Source organism: Triticum aestivum, chromosome 2D (assembly GCF_018294505.1).
Source record: "Triticum aestivum cultivar Chinese Spring chromosome 2D, IWGSC CS RefSeq v2.1, whole genome shotgun sequence".
Lineage (NCBI taxonomy): Eukaryota > Viridiplantae > Streptophyta > Magnoliopsida > Poales > Poaceae > Triticum > Triticum aestivum.
In genome coordinates this window covers 626,442,596-626,458,946 of record NC_057799.1, presented here as the reverse complement: position 1 = coordinate 626,458,946, position 16,351 = coordinate 626,442,596, and the positions used below count along the sequence as shown (strand labels likewise).

At 49.5% G+C, this 16,351-nt stretch overlaps 1 protein-coding gene across 1 annotated transcript; it reads right to left on the bottom strand.

Annotated features, from left to right (window-relative positions):
- Positions 1–13,010: 13,010 nt before the first annotated feature.
- LOC123050550 (uncharacterized) lies at positions 13,011–14,217 on the bottom strand. The gene is made up of 2 exons (XM_044473327.1): positions 13,938–14,217; positions 13,011–13,831 (listed from the first exon to the last, which is right to left on the bottom strand). Exon 2 carries the CDS (start codon positions 13,745–13,747, stop codon positions 13,352–13,354), a length of 396 nt encoding a protein of 131 aa, XP_044329262.1. The 5' UTR covers positions 13,748–13,831; positions 13,938–14,217; the 3' UTR covers positions 13,011–13,351.
- Between the last annotated feature and the right edge of the window lie 2,134 nt (positions 14,218–16,351).

The window sequence follows — 16,351 nt, the reverse complement described above, 5'->3', positions numbered from 1 at the left end:
TCTCCGGCTTAAATTTGAACCGGAAATTTTTATTTTGTCATAGGCTTCCATCCTTCATAATGCCGCCCAAGGCTCCCAAAGCACCCATCACATGCAACTGGGTTAAATCCACCGTCACTGATAGCATCTTAGACGGTTTTGTGAAGAGTGGTCATCTGCCGAAGAAAGAGATCTTGTCTTACCGCGCTCCTGACCCGTCAGAAGAAAAACCTCAACCCAAGGATGGGGAAGTTGTCATTTTTACTGATCACATGAGCCGGGGCTTCGCTCCACCCGGCTCAAAAATTTTCAGAGACGTCTTACACTTTTTTGACCTGCGGCCTCAAGACATCGGACCCAATTCCATGTCAAACATCTGCAATCTCCAAGTATTCTGTGAGGTGTACCTTGGAGAAGAACCCAACATACTACTCTTTAGAGAGTTATTTTATGTGAACCGTCAAAACGAATGTGCCCACGGGCCCAGTTTGGAACTTGGTGGGATCTCAATCCAACGACGTAGAGACTGCCTCTTCCCTTATGCCGAGCCGCCGAGTCACCCTAAAGATTGGAACCAGACTTGGTTCTACTGTCAAGACACTTCTCCGGCTGATGAGAACCCCTTGCCCGGCTCTCGCGCCCTGCGCCTGGAGTCAACTCACCCTTTACCAGATAAATTATCTTCGGCTGAACGTCAAACACTTGCCCCCACTATCAATAAGATCAAAGCTCTTCTGGGGAACGGCCTAAACGGCATTGACTTGGTCCGGGTTTGGATTGCCTGGCGGGTGATTCCCTTGAGCCGCCGCCCCGGCTGGATGTGCGATTATACAGGCCAGAAAAATGATCCTCTACGGCACAGTCCTGACGACTTACCTGAGGATGTCGTTGATGACATGACCAAGTCTCTTCTGAACGAGAGCCTGGCAGATTGCGGGAAAGCGGGCTTAAGTCCTTTCTGCAAGGCTAACCCGGCTCCAGCGGTAAACCATTAACTTGAGCATCTTACTTTCCATTTTGACAATTTCATCTTTACTCAAAAACTCTTGCTATATTTTACAGGCTGGTGATAAATTCTGGAAGGTCAAGTATGACCATGAGGCCGCAAAGAAGGCCAGAAAGGCCAAGAAAGCCGCCAGAAAAACCACTGCCCGTAAGAAGGGGAACAAACCTAGCGCCTCAGACATATTTCATCTGGATGATACCTCCGAGTCAGAGGTAACTCTTGACTCTTTAGGCTCCTTCTTTAACCATCTTATTAACACTGATTATCAACAGGAGGATACAGGAGCGAGTCATGCAGTAATTGAAGAGGTAACTATAATTTCCTCCGACTCCGAGCCTTTGCCAAGACAGAAAATCCGAAGGGTAACCCGGAAAGTAAGATTTTCACATCCTTTAGCTTATCAAGATCCTCAATTTCTTTTGAAGCAACAGATTCACGAGAGTCGGAGGCAGACCCGGACCAGTAAAGATGCGGACCTCTCCTCCGGCTTACCCGATGCAACAAGAAAACGCCGGGCTGAGGTTTTCTCTGATTTATATTCTTTGTATCCTTTGGCGGGTTTTACTCGTCAACCACTCAATTCTTCTGACTCAAACAATCAGGAAACTTCACCTTCCTCCGACGAATCAATGCAGTCCAGCATGCCGGCTTTCAAAACTGCTCCAGGGTAATGATAATCTGTTTATCTTGTGCTTATCTTACTCATGCTTTTTGTACTAACCCTTTAATTTTTAGTGTACAAGTAAAGCCCAGCAAGAGGACAAAGAAAAGTAAACCAGCCAAAGAGCCAGTCTTTGCTGAACCGGAGCTCAGAGCGGCTGCTCCTGATACTTCCGCTCATGAGCCGTCGCCTGAACCAGCCCATGACACTCCAACTCTCACCACTGATCCGCTCGTCGAACAAGCCATGGAAGGTTCTGAAGATCCGGAGAACCCTAGCCCGGCCAAGGCGGATGACCCGGACGTCGAAATCACCCTGACCGACTTCGTTGAACCGGGAAACCCCACTGCGCTGGCCAAGTGCTCCGCCAAAGAAGAACTTCTGGAACATCGCAAAACCCGGCTGGATGTCACTGATTATGCTCATCTGAGTATTGGAGAAATCGTCTCTGGTTATGTAAACCAAGTGCACAACAGCCGGGATCTGGAAGTTGATATGGTGAAACAAATACACCAAAAATCTGAGGTATAACTCTTGTTGCTTGTTCTTTAGTTATCCTTACTAGGCCAGCCCCCAAGTCTATTACTTATGATGAAATATGTTATAGACTTGTCATCAGCTTAATAATCACTGTAAGAAAACCGGCTTATCGGGTAGCACCCAAGTGCCGGCTTAGATAGCATGGTTGAACCGGTCTTCACCGTATTTTAACCAAGTACTTGAACAGCAATATGCATTAGCCCCCAAGTGCCAAGTATCTTTGCTTGCAGAGTGCTTGGGACTTTATTTCCATGAACCGCCACTGTAATTAGAGCTCTTTAGCATACATTAGCCCCCAAGTGCCAAGTATCTTTGCTTGCAAAGTGCTTGGGACTTAATGTTGCATTATGATAATCCTAACTGTAACCCGGAATTTATACAGGCCGCCATTAAGCAATTTGAATCGAAGATCTCCGACTTGAAGAATCGCCTGAAAACTCAAGAAATTGAAACCCAAAAGGCGAATTCCAAGTTTGAAGTCAGTATATCCGCACAAGAGAAATTGAAAAAAAAGTTTGAGGCAGAAAGAAAGGCCTAGGCGGATGAAAAGACCGCTTTACTCAACCGGGCTGAACAAGCGGAGGCCACTCTTGCAGAAATAACCGCCGAGCTATCCGGCTTAAAACGCCATATATCTCAAATGGTCTCAGCAATCTTTGGTATGTTATTCTGCAAGTGTTAGCTAGCTTGAATCTTTTTCAACAAATATCTCAATTGTCCTCAGCTCACCTGACCTTGTAATGCAGGCTCCAGGAGTGCCAATCTCAACCAGAACATCCTGACAAAACTGAAGGCCGTTTATACCCCGGTGGAACAACTCTACACCGGGTCACAACGCGCCTTAGCCGTCGTGGCTCTGTTAAATGAAGTTCCCACTCATCTGGCGGATGTGCTAAGGTGGCTTGCCGTGCTACCTCAACGTTTCTAGGAATTGAGACGAGCTTCTGCGAGAGCCGGAGCCATAGCTGCTTTAAGCCGGGCCAAGGCGTGGCTACCGGAGCTAGACCCGGCCGACATCGCCCTTGGGTATCCCAGTTTAAAGGAGGACGGCACCCCATTTGACTAGAAGGATTTCGCCGCTTGCGTGAAGGACGTACGTCCTGTGGCCACTCTGATTGGTAATGATACAGATCTTAGCAAATATCAACCGGGTTACGACGCCGATAATCAGAGAATTCCAACACCACACTATGAGGCAATCAGTCTGATCCCTCCCCCTCGTAAGCATTCTTTCGCCCCTGAAGTTGATCCGGCCGGGTTAATTGATGATGAAGCTGAATTTGAAGCCTTGAGTGGCATTGACTGGAAATCATCAACTTTCCAGGACAGGGAAACAGCCAGAGGAGTGGAAAGGGATGAACCGGAAGCATAAGCCCAACAACACCTTTGACTCCTCAGGCGGCTCATATTTATGTCTTGATAAAAAACAATGCTTCACTATTTGGACTCGGGGAGTCATGTAATAGAGTAGGAAAACACTTATTTTTGTTGTGCCATCGCGCACCTATGTGGCGCTCAACACTGTTTAAGCCGCCATCTTATATTCCCCTGTTTTATGCTGATCCTCTTCTTCCTTATGTTTAAAGGGCTGCCTTTAACTGTCCTGCATAGAGAACCAATTACAAGTCCCTTGGCGGCTTACCGCATAGAGGGTCATATATTTTACATATAACCCGGAGTCAAAATCATAAAAAGCCGGTTCTCAATTATATCTTCGAAACAACCACGACAGCATACCTGTGACCCTTCAATTATACTTCCGGTTTATATGACTCGAACAATGAGGGTGAGAACCCAACTCTGTAATACGATGTCTTTTATATGCGATCATCTTTATTGATCAAGGTTAAGCTGGTGGAATAGGAACCACCCTTGAACACTCTAGACATGATCAAAAAGAACTTCAAATGGAATCCAAACATTGTTTACAAGAAAAGACTTCAAAAAACTTAGAGGCTTCTGATTCGAATACGACCAGAAAACCATCCCAAAGGGGTTAAGCTAAGATTCGAATACGATCCAATGGCTTTGGCGTTGCCGATCAAGAGGGTACCGACAGCTATGTTCTCTTTGGTTCGAATACGACCTATGTTTGAACAGGAAGCCCCCAAATGACCTTGAGAGTTGTTTAACGACGCTGATTCGAATACGATCCACGTCGGTTCTCAAAGGGGGTTGAGCTATGGTTCAAATATGACCAAGAAACTCCCCAATGAGCTCGGCAGTGTGCCGATCAAAAGGGTATCGACAGCTATGTTCTCCTTGGTTCGAATACGACCTATGTTTGAACAGGAAGCCCCCTAGTGATCATAATTTTTAGCGGCTAGATTCGAATACGATCATAAGCCGGATCAGCCCCCAAGTGACCATGTGAGATCATAATGGAAATAACAATGACACATTTACCTTTGAGGGGAAAAAGGACAGAGGTCCTGCTTTATTATTTATCATAATATATACATTGTCACGGAAGTATGTACATTATGAGAGCCGGTGGCTCAAGTGTAATAAGGCCGAAGCTGAGCTATATTCCACGGCCGGCAGGTCTCCTCCTCCGACTTACGTGAATTTTTGTGCTCTCGAACATCGATGAGGTAGTATGACCCGTTGTGCAAGTTCTTGCTGACCACAAAGGGCCCTTCCCAAGGTGGGGATAACTTGTGTGCATCTGTTTGATCCTGGATGAGCCGGAGCACCAAGTCACCTTCCTGAAAGGTTCTGGACTTAACCCGGCGGCTGTGGTAGCGGCGCAGGTCTTGTTGGTAAATCGCCGAGCGAGCTGCTGCTATATCACGCTGTTCATCCAACAAGTCAAGAGCATCCTGACGTGCTTGTTCATTGTCCGTCTTAACATAAGCCGCTACACGAGGCGAGTCATGACGGATGTCGCTAGGGAGAACCGCCTCGGCTCCGTAAACCATGAAGAAAGGCGTATAACCCATAGAACTATTAGGAGTAAATTGATGCTCCATATCACAGACGGTAACTCCTCCACCCAACAACCCGGCGTCCGTTGCAAAGGGACCAAAAGCCGGGGCTTGATGCCTTTCAAGATTTCCTGATTGGCTCTCTCAGCTTGACCATTGGATTGGAGGTGAGCCACTGATGAAACATCAAGTCGAATATGCTCTCATTGACAAAATTCTTCCATGGCGCCTTTAGACAGATTGGTACCATTGTCAGTTATAATGCTGTGTGGAAAACCAAAGCGAAATATCACCTTTTTCATGAACTGAACCGCAGTGGCCGCATCACACTTACTAACTGGCTCTGCCTCAACCCACTTTGTGAACTTGTCAACCGCCACCAAGAGGTGGTCTTCTTATCCTTGGACCTTTTGAAAGGTCCAACCATATCAAGCCCCCAGACTGCAAACGGCCAAGTGATTGGAATCATCCTCAACTCTTGAGCCGGCACGTGAGCACGTCTTGAGAACTTCTGACAACCGTCACATTTACTGACTAAGTCCTCTGCATCAGCATGAGCCGTCAGCCAATAAAAACCGTGACGAAAAGCTTTGGCCACAAGGGATTTTGAGCCGGCATGATGGCCACAATCCCCCTCGTGAATCTCTCGTAAAATTTCTTGCCCTTCCTCAGGGGAAACACAACGCTGGAAAGCCCCAGTGACACTGTGATGATGCAACTCGCCATTGGAAATTATCATTGACTTAGACCGCCGGGTTATTTGTCTGGCCAAAATTTCATCCTCAGGCAATTCTCCCCGGGTCATGTAAGCCAAGTATGACACTGTCCAATCTGGGATAACATGAAGAGCCGCCACCAACTGTGCTTCAGGGTCTGGAACAGCCAAGTCTTCCTCTGTAGGTAATTTGACAGAAGGGTTATGCAGAATATCCAAGAAAGTATTAGGCGGCACCGACTTTCGCTGAGAGCCCAGCCGGCTTAAGGCACCAGCCGCCTCGTTCTTTCTGCGGTCAATGTGCTCTACTTGGTAACCCTGAAAATGTCCGGCAATGGCATCAACTTCACGGCGATAAGCCGCCATGAGGGGGTCCTTGGAATCCCACTTGCCTGATACTTGTTGGGCCACCAAATCTGAGTCGCCAAAGCACCTTACCCGGCTTAAGCTCATCTCCTTAGCCATCCGAAGACCATGGAGCAAGGCCTCGTACTCAGCTGCATTGTTAGTACAGGGAAACATCAACCGTGGTACATAACAAAATTTGTCACCTCGAGGGGAAGCTAACACGACTCCAGCCCCCGAGCCCTCCAATTGCCTGGACCCGTCGAAGTGAATAGTCCAGTATGTGTTATCCGGTTTCTCTTCAGGCATCTGCAGCTCTGTCCAATCGTTGATGAAATCTACCAATGCTTGTGATTTGATAGCCGTGCGTGGCACATACTTTAGACCATGAGGCCCAAGTTCAATGGCCCACTTAGCGACTCTTCCTGTGGCTTCTCTGTTTTGGATAATATCTCCTAAAGGAGCAAAACTAACCACAGTGATAGGGTGGCCCTGGAAATATTGCTTAAGTTTCCGGCTTGCCATGAATACCCCATAAACAAGCTTCTGCCAATGTGGATATCGTTGCTTGGACTCAATAAGTACTTCGCTGACGTAGTAAATCGGCCGCTGAACCGGATGTTCCTTACCCACCTCCTTGCGCTCCACCACGATGGCCACACTGACGGCTCGTGTGTTAGCGGCTACATACAATAATAAGGGCTCCTTATCAACAGGAGCAGCAAGAACTGGCGGTTCAGCTAACTGTATTTTCAAATCCTCAAAAGCGGTGTTGGCAGCATCACTCCAGACAAAGTCATCTGTTTTCTTCATCATCTGATACAGCGGTATGGCCTTTTCACCCAACTGGCTTATAAATCGACTTAAAGCAGCGATCCGACCTGCCAGACGCTGGACGTCATTTATACACGGCGGCTTAGCCAGAGATGTGATTGCCTTGATCTTCTCCGGGTTAGCTTCAATGCCTCTATGAGAAACCAGAAAACCCAAGAGCTTGCCTGCAGGAACACCAAAGACACACTTGGCCGGGTTAAGCATCATCTTGTAGACCCGGAGATTACGAAAGGTCTCCCTCAGATCGTCTATCAAGGTCTCCTTCTCTCTGGATTTTACCACAATGTCATCCACATAGGCATGAATGTTGCGCCCAATCTGATTATGAAGACAATTCTGTACGCACCGCTGGTAAGTCGCCTGGGCGCTCTTGAGCCCAAATGGCATAGACACATAACAGAAGGCTCCAAAAGGGGTAATGAACGCCGTCTTCTCTTGGTCCTTAACTGCCATTTTGATCTGATGGTATCCAGAGTAAGCATCCAAAAAACTTAAACGCTCACAACCCGCCGTAGCATCAATAATTTGATCAATACGGGGGAGAGCAAAAGGATCAGCCGGACAAGCCTTGTTTAAATCCGTATAATCCACACACATACGCCAGGTGCCGTTCTTCTTGAGCACGAGCACCGGGTTAGCTAGCCATTCTGGATGAAAGACTTCAACGATGAACCCGGCCGCCAAGAGCCGGGCTACTTCCTCACCAATGGCTTTCCGTCTCTCCTCATTAAACCGCCGGAGAAATTGCTTGATTGGCTTAAATTTTGGATCAATATTAAGAGTGTGCTCAGCGAGTTCTCTCGGTACACCCGGCATGTCAGAAGGTTTCCATGCAAAGATGTCCCGGTTCTCACGGATGAACTCGATGAGCGCGCTTTCCTATTTAGGATCCAGACTGGCACTGATGCTGAACTGCTTAGATGAGTCGCCTGGCACAAAGTCAATAAGCTTAGTCTCATCGGCCGACTTAAATTTCATTACCGGCTCATGCTCCGTGGTCAGCTTTTTCAAAGACGTCATATCTGCCGGGTCAACATTATCCTTGTAAAACTTTAATTCCTCTGTCGCACAAACAGATTCAGCGTAAGCAGCGTCACCTTCCTCGCACTCCAAGGCTATCTTTCAGCTGCCATGAACCGTAATGGTCCCATTGTGACCCGGCATCTTGAGCTGCAAATATACGTAACACGGTCGTGCCATGAACTTGGCGTAAGCCGGCCGCCCAAATAAAGCATGGTACGGGCTTCTTATTCTGACCACCTCAAAAGTCAGTTTTTCCGCCCTGTAGTTGTACTCATCTCCAAAGGCTACTTCCAGCTCGATCTTACCAACTGGATACGCCGACTTACCGGGCACCACACCATGGAAAACAGTATTGGACTGGTTGAGGTTTTTATCAGTTAATCCCATACGACGGAAGGTCTCATAATAGAGGATGTTGATGCTACTGCCTCCGTCCATGAGTACCTTAGTGAATTTATACCCACCAACTTGAGGAGCCACCACCAAGGCCAGGTGACATGGATTATCAACCCGGGGAGGGTGATCTTCCCTACTCCATACAATCGGCTGCTCAGACCATCGCAAGTAACGTGGAACTGCCGGCTCAACAGCGTTCACAGCCCTCTTATGAAGCTTCTGGTCTCGCTTGCACAAACTGATAGTAAACACATGATACTGTCCACTGTTGAGCTGCTTTGGATGGGTCTGGTATCCCCCCCTGCTGCTGCTGATTACCCTGGCCAGATTGCTGGTTAAAACCACCGTGATTACCTTGAGAATTCTGAAAATTGGAATTTGAACCGCCGCCCGGGCCATGAAAGCCGCCGCCACCTGAGCCGCCGCCCTGCCCATTGTTACCGTTGAACATGCTGGAATTCTTGAAAGTTTTAATGATCGCGCAGTCTTTCCATAGATGAGTGGCCGGCTTCTCCCTAGAGCCATGCCTTGGGCAGGGCTCATTTAACAACTGCTCAAGCGTCGGGCCAGACCCGCCAGACCGGGGAGGCTGTCTCCCCTTACGTCGGTGATTGTTACCCTGCGTGTTGGTGTTGGCCACAAACTCCATACCATCATCAGCCTTACGCTTATTACCTCCCTAACTCGCTGGGTTATGCTGAGGGCCCTTGCCGTTGCCATTCTTCTTTCCCTTCCCTGTCTTTTCCTCATCAGACGTGGGATCCTTGGTACTATCAGAGTCGGCGTACTTGACCAGAGCCGCCATCAGCGTACCCATATCGTTGCAATCGCCCTTGAGCCGCCCAAGCTTCATCTTCAGGGGCGCAAAACGACAATGTTGCTCCAACATTAAGACCGCAGAGCCGGCATCCATCTTATCAGACGAATGTATTATTTCCTTGACCCGGCGTACCCAATGGGTTGTAGACTCGCCTTCTTGCTACTTGCAGTTAGTCAAATCCACAATTGACATAGATTGCCTACATGTATCTTTGAAGTTTTGGATGAACCAGGCTTTCAGCTCTGCCCATGACCCGATGGAATTAGGTGGCAGTCCCTTCAACCAAGTGCGGGCAGTCCCATCCAACATCATGGTGAAGTATTTGGCCATTGCCGCTTCGCTGACCTCCAGCAACTCCATAGCCATCTCGTAGCTTTCAATCCATGCTCCGGGCTGTAAATCAGCCGTGTAATTAGGTACCTTCCTAGGTCCTTTGAAATCCTTGGGCAGACGTTCGTTACGGAGAGCCGGCACCAGACAAGGGACACCTCCGGTCCTCGTAGCTATGCCTGCCTCGATAGAAGCCGTCGGATAAACCGGGAGGGGTTGGTAAGCTGTCAGCTGAGCCGCCTGCTCCGCCTCTTGACGTGCTCTGTCTTGGTCTACCGCGTTAAAGGCTCCATTATGCGCCGGACCATGGCCAGCTGGCAAGTCACGGCGCCGGACGTTGCTTGAGCCGGCCGATGAAACCATGTGTCTGCTATAACTTGGGCTCCGGCTTGGACGAGGGGTTGAATGAATCCTGTCCCAGCTGTATGAATATGCCTCCTGTTGTGCCAAAGCCGTCTGAAGAAGTTCTCTGACCCTGCGGGTTTCGACCGCCGTTGGAGAGTCACCCTCGACTGGGAGAGCCGCCAGTCGCGCCGCTGCAGCGATCATGTTTTCCAACGGATTGGAATAATGACCCGGTGGTATTGGCACGTATTGAGGTGGGGCAGTATTCACACGGGGAGGCCCCATCACTTGCGGCTGAACCGGCGTTCCAGCCCCGGGTGCCGTGATTTCTGGCGGGTTACTGGGCCCTGCACCGGGCGTGTTGAAGAGGTTTCGAGGATCATAAACCGGAGGGAGCCGAGATTGAGCCTTCTGATGCCTCCTTCTCATGACCTCATTGGATGCGATCTGATCCATCGTGAGCCGGAAAGACTGCGCCTGAATCAGTTGAGTCTGGCCGTCCAGAGCCGCCCGTTCTGCAGCCATCCTGATTCCTTCCGCTGCCAGATCTTCCTTGGCTTGTGCTATATCCAGCTTTAACTGTGCCACCTCCGCATCATGTTGAGCTTGATCTGCTGGGACGACCGTGGCGGTTAGCAGGGCAGTCATCTTATCCGTGAGATCCATCAGCACCTGAGCCGGCGAGTGCACAGGGCCTCCTGCCCGAGCGGCGGAGTTTTGAGCAGGTTGCGTGCCGGCCATGAAGATTCCAACCCGGCTTGGCGGCTCAAAAGGGTCCGGAATACTGTCGCCATCGGAACAACCCCCGAGCCTGCCATCTCCGAGTTGATACAACGAGTCCATCTCACCTGTGGATGATTCATCATCGGAGCAGATGGCCGTCTCATCGCTAGATCTAGATCCTTCAGAGAGTCCTCCGTGGATGCATCCCACGAAAGCACGCTTCAAGGCGGGCAGAGTCTGGGCGGGTCTCGCACGCTGAGCCGTCTCGATGAGGTCGGTGCAGATGTCCGGCTCGCCGATCTTGCCAATGAAAACATGGATTCCGCCGAAGGGGACCCGGTACCCGTACTCGATTAAGCCGGCGTCGGGGCCCCAGCCTGCGTCGTTGATGTAGAGCTTGCCGCGACGACTCTTGGTCATCCGGCCCACAGCGTATCCCTTGAGCCCTTCGAAGCTGCCCTTCAAGAACTCAAATCCACCGTGTGCTGGCCCCACGGTGGGTGCCAACTGTCATGGAATAGTCACGGCAAATGCCCTTGTGAAAGGACTTAGTCGTGGAGCCATCGCAACTAGGAAGCTTAAAGGGGTTAAAGCGGGACAAAGGACACGAGGGTTATACTGGTTCGGCCCCTTACGGTGAAGGTAAAAGCCTACTCCAGTTGAGGTGGAATTACTAGGGTTTCGATGACCAGGGAGCGAATCCGCTATGCCTGGCTACCGATTTTTTTATGTTACCTCCCTTAAGCCGCCGGCGGGTCATCCCCTTATATACACGGGTTGACGCCCCACGGCCTACAGAGTCCCGGCCGGCTTATAAACAGTATCCGGCTCGGTAACTAGTTAATCTTGCCTTACAACACAAGTCACGCCATTACGACGGTTTATCACTACGGGCTTTAAGTGGCCTACGGGCTTTAGGCCCTTTATTGAACCGCCATCTTCAAGCTTGATATCGGGCTTCATATAATGAATTGCTACAGCGTAACCCGACCCCTCCTGGGCGGGTTACACCAGTAGTTATATCCCCAACAACTACCGAAGTCTATGCCGCTACCCGAGCTCATCTCGACGCCATCATCGTTGCCAACCGGAAACCAGCGCCTCGCCTCAGCAAACCAAGCGACGAAGATGCTGCCATCCATAACGAAGATGCCGCAGTCCACCAATCTCTCGGTCATATCCAGCTCCGAGACGATGCCCCCAAGAAGGAGAAAGACGCGAAGATGCCTCCATCGCCCGATCCAGCGGATCTGAGGTTTCCCTTCAAAGCCAAAGCCGTGGGGAGGAGAAGAACACCCAGGCCCGGTCCTGATGGGGGGCAGGGGGGCGGCCGCCCCGGGCCCCCGGAGTGGAGGGGGCCCCCACCCAGGGACGTATGTAGGCCTGCTGCTAAGTTGAAATCATGCATGGGCTGAAGAAACGTGCTGCCAAATTGGCCCAAGTTACTACGATTGTTGGCCACTAATTACGCATAAGCGTGGTTCATGGATCTGAGTCAGCGATCTTGAAGATGCGAGTCACTTTACGACTTCTCGCACGCAAGGCATGGCCGGGGGTCGGCGGCTGCCGCAGGATGGATTTTCGCCTTGCGACCGCCGGAATCAGTTGACGACGGCGGACGAGGGACCTCCACCGAGCGTGCGCCATGCTGCGCTACTACTCTAGGCGTTTCTCATCAGCCATCATGGAGATGAAAAACTGATTCTAGATAAGGTATTGTGCCCTAACTATTTTGCTTTTCCCATGATAATTAATAAAAAGTTAAAAATGATAATTAATATTCGATCTTCATTGATAATTGATTGATTGGCCGTGGTTACTTAACTGATTGAATTACGTGGCATCTTTCTAAGAGTCACCACGTCTGGTGCTAATTGCAACGTGCAGATGCTTTCTCATTTAACTGATTGAATTCCCCCATCAAAAAAATTAATTGGGTCGCGTCTGGTCTTTGCAATGTTCTATGAACACACATATGCTAGCACTAGTCAGGGAAAAGAAACTAGTCCATCACTATGGTTAATTTATTTTTCTCTAAAAATGAGTAAATGACGCAAAACTACCACATTTGGGGCAGAGTAGACACATAACTACCTACTTTGCCTCTTTTGTCCGAAAACTACCAACATTGGGGCAGGTATGTGACACATACCACCGTTCGCTCGGTTTAGCCATTTTCTGACCAGTCGGCCCCACGTTCAGGTCGACGTGGCAACGAACGACGGACACGTAGCTGACGGCGTTAGGTCTCCGCTCGGACAGTGTTTGCCCAACAGTTCAGTCCAGCTCCACTCTCTCTCCCGTGCGTTCTTGGACCATGGCGACTCCTGGCGGCGGCGGCGGCGGCGGTGTTTGAACTTGTGACAGTTATGCCTGTTATTTTGTGAAAGACTTGTGACAGTTATATATTACTTGCAGTACTGTGGTGTTCAATTATTGTGAAATTCAAGTCAACTAATTTGGAACGGAGGGAGTAAAAACAAGGGAGATGTTGTTCAAATTTCCTTTTAAACAAAAAGGGTCTCGACATCAAGTCGACACCTTTACAAACAAATATAAACTCAGCAAATCACTTCACTTCATTGAAATAGCCAACAATTCACTTAACAGATCACTAATAATTCATTACACCTCATAATTTGAAACACTCATAATTGAACAATAGTTTGAAACAAATAATACAACTACTTCTCTTATAATGGAAATACTACTCATCACATAATTCTTTAATCTTCCTCAGCTTTGCCCTGGTACCTTCTTTCTGCTTGACCAAATCTGCAATCATTAACTCCAATTTTCTCTTCTCTTCCTTGATTTTATCCCTGTCCTTCTCTGCCTTGATCCTCAACACCTTATGCATGTTACTAGCTGCAGCATCCAGCTTTTTCTTCTCCTCCAGTTCTGCCCTTGCATCAATGAGTGCTTGTTCAGCCTTTGCCTTCAGAGCAAGTGTGATCTGCTTCTCATTCACAGTCTTGTTCACTTCTTCTTGGACAATCTTCAGATCACGGTGGAGCTTGGTTATTTCATCCCTAAACTTGAACTTTTCCTCCATACAGTACAGAGCATCACTAACTCTTCCTTGTTTGGCTTCTCCATACATCTCCCATAATTTTCCAATAGCTTTCTGCAGTGATGATGGCCAATCTCCATCTACCCATTTAACATAATCACATCTTTCCCCAAACTACAGAAACATAGAACATTTTTATTTCATTAGTTCCTAATTGAATTGCTACATTTACTGATGAGTAAGAAGTGATTAAAGAAATAAGTACAGGTAAATCACACACCTGCCCTGCACATCCCAAAAATATCCTTCCTGTCTCATATCCTTCCCAACCTACAAACTTTGCGGCAATGGCTCCACATTTACAACGTGGAGGTGCTGCTCCATCAGCTAACCCTTCCCAATCCGAGTCGTAAAGGGTCTTTAAGCCCTAAGAAATAGAATGTACATTGCGGCTGAGAGAAGATCTAGCTCGAATCATATATCCCCAATTCCTAAATCCTCAAATCAGAGAAACCCTAACCGTAGAATTCAGAAAAATGATGACTGACCTCGCTGGTAGCATTGCTGTGGTCCTCAGACGATTCCTCACCATCTCCCCACGATACCATGTCGGGCGGCGAGGTAGAACCCCGGCGGCGGCGGCGGCGACGGGTGGCGTCGGGTGAGCGAGCGAGGAGACTGTTTCTGTCTCGAACGGTGGTTATATCGCCTACACAAGGAGACCTAACGGCCGTCAGCTATGTGTCCATCGTCCGTTGCCACGTCGACCTGAAAGTGGGGCCGACCGGTCAGAAAATAGCTAAACCGAGCGAACGGTGGTATGTGTCACATACCTACCCCAATGTTGGTAGTTATCAGACAAAAGAGGCAAAATAGGTAGTTATGTGTCAACTCTGCCCCAAATGTGGTAGTTCTGCGTCATTTACTCTCTAAAAATGCACTGGATGTGATAATACTCCCAATTCAGCCTCCGAGGCAAATTCGTCGGGTGTTAGACGCAAGATTGACCCTTGAGATTGAATAGGAAGCAGGAAAGACAGCTAGAAAATCAGTCCCGAGGGCACGCTCTAAGGGCCCCGAGCTCTACTCTCGCCCCGGGCCCCTAAAATCCCACGACCGGCCCTGAGCACACCTCCATGATGATGTTTTCCAAAAAAGACCACGGCACCCGCGGACGCCGCCGTCGCCAACTCCGATAAGACTGGAGCAAAGATTTCTCCCGGAGACCACCGCCCCACCGAGCGCCGCCCACCAATCACCACCCCTGCCGAGGCCAGCCTCACCCTGGCTGCGGGATCCCATGATCCCACCGTGACCAGCACCACCGCAGCAACCAACGCATTGCAAAAAGCAGCGCCAAGATCAGCGAACCACCAACGGCCGGATCCACATCGAAGCAGCTCCAGCGAAGCAGCAGGGCATACGAGCAGGCCCTGCACCGCAGCACACCTCGAGCTCCGGAGACTGAGGCCAGCATGCTCGTTGCACTTGTGTCGTGTGGGCGGGTGGGGAGTATTTTGGCGAGTGATGTTGGCCCAGTTATATTTTGTCGGTGAAGCCAAGCAACACCTTGCACTTCACCACTCCTCTCCCTAGCCGGCGGCGGCACATGAGCGTCATGAGCGCCAGCCTTGCCCAGCTGCTCCTCTCATGCCTCGCCGGCGGCCGCCTCCGCCGCGTCCTCCCAGCGGCGCACGCCCGCGCCGTCGTCTCGGACGCCCTCCCGGACCTCTTCCTCGCCAACCTCCTCCGCAGCTACTCCAAGCTCGGCCGCCTGCGCGACGCCCGCCGCCTGTTCGACGACCGGATGCCCAGCCGCAACCTCGTCTCCTGGGGCTCCTGGTGAGGAACCGAGTCACCTGGACCGCGGTGATCACGGGGTACTCGCAGGCTGGGCAGTCTGGGGTTGCATTGGAGCTGTTTGGGAAGATGGGGCTCCACGGTATCCGGCCCGACAGGTTTGTGATGCCGGCCTTGTCAACGGCTACAACATGCCCATGCCTCATTGATCTCAATGAGCGGCTGCCCCTGCTAGCTGAGCTCGGCTACGACGACGTCATCTCCACCTTCGCTCGCAACCACACCGAGTACACCATTACCTTCTGCACACAGTCCAATCCAAATAGGTACTTTCTTGCAATAAGTTCTTGACAATTTTCATCTTAGTGCTGTAAATCTTATTTAACTCGACGGTTATCTTTCCCGAGCTAGATAAGAAAATAAAAGGAGAGAATTTGATTTGTTATCTAAAATGGGAGAAGGAGAGAGAAAGAGGCAAAGTTAGGTTTTAGAAAAGGATATAAGCTTTGGTTGAATTGCTGTTTCTTGGATCCCCACCTTGTAGGTTTGCTCTTGACTACAAAGTTGGAGCAGTGCAGTTGGAAACTGCAAAAGCAAGAGCACATAATAGAAGTGCTCATGATCACACGTTTCCTGGTCTAACTCACCATTTGAACACAGTGCATTTACTTTGACAATTGATTAAAAAATGGCCTTGTGTTAGACTTCGCCTAAATTGCGATATCACAACACTGAAACTATGGTGCATATGGAGATTTTGCTTCAGGTTCAGTATATTTGCTAGCATGTCTTCTTAGCTGTACTGACGGTAGAAGCTGCTCTCAGATTATGTAATATGAGAAGCCCTCAACAGCCTAGCAAGTTTAAATAAAAAAATTCACCGTATGTTGTTTC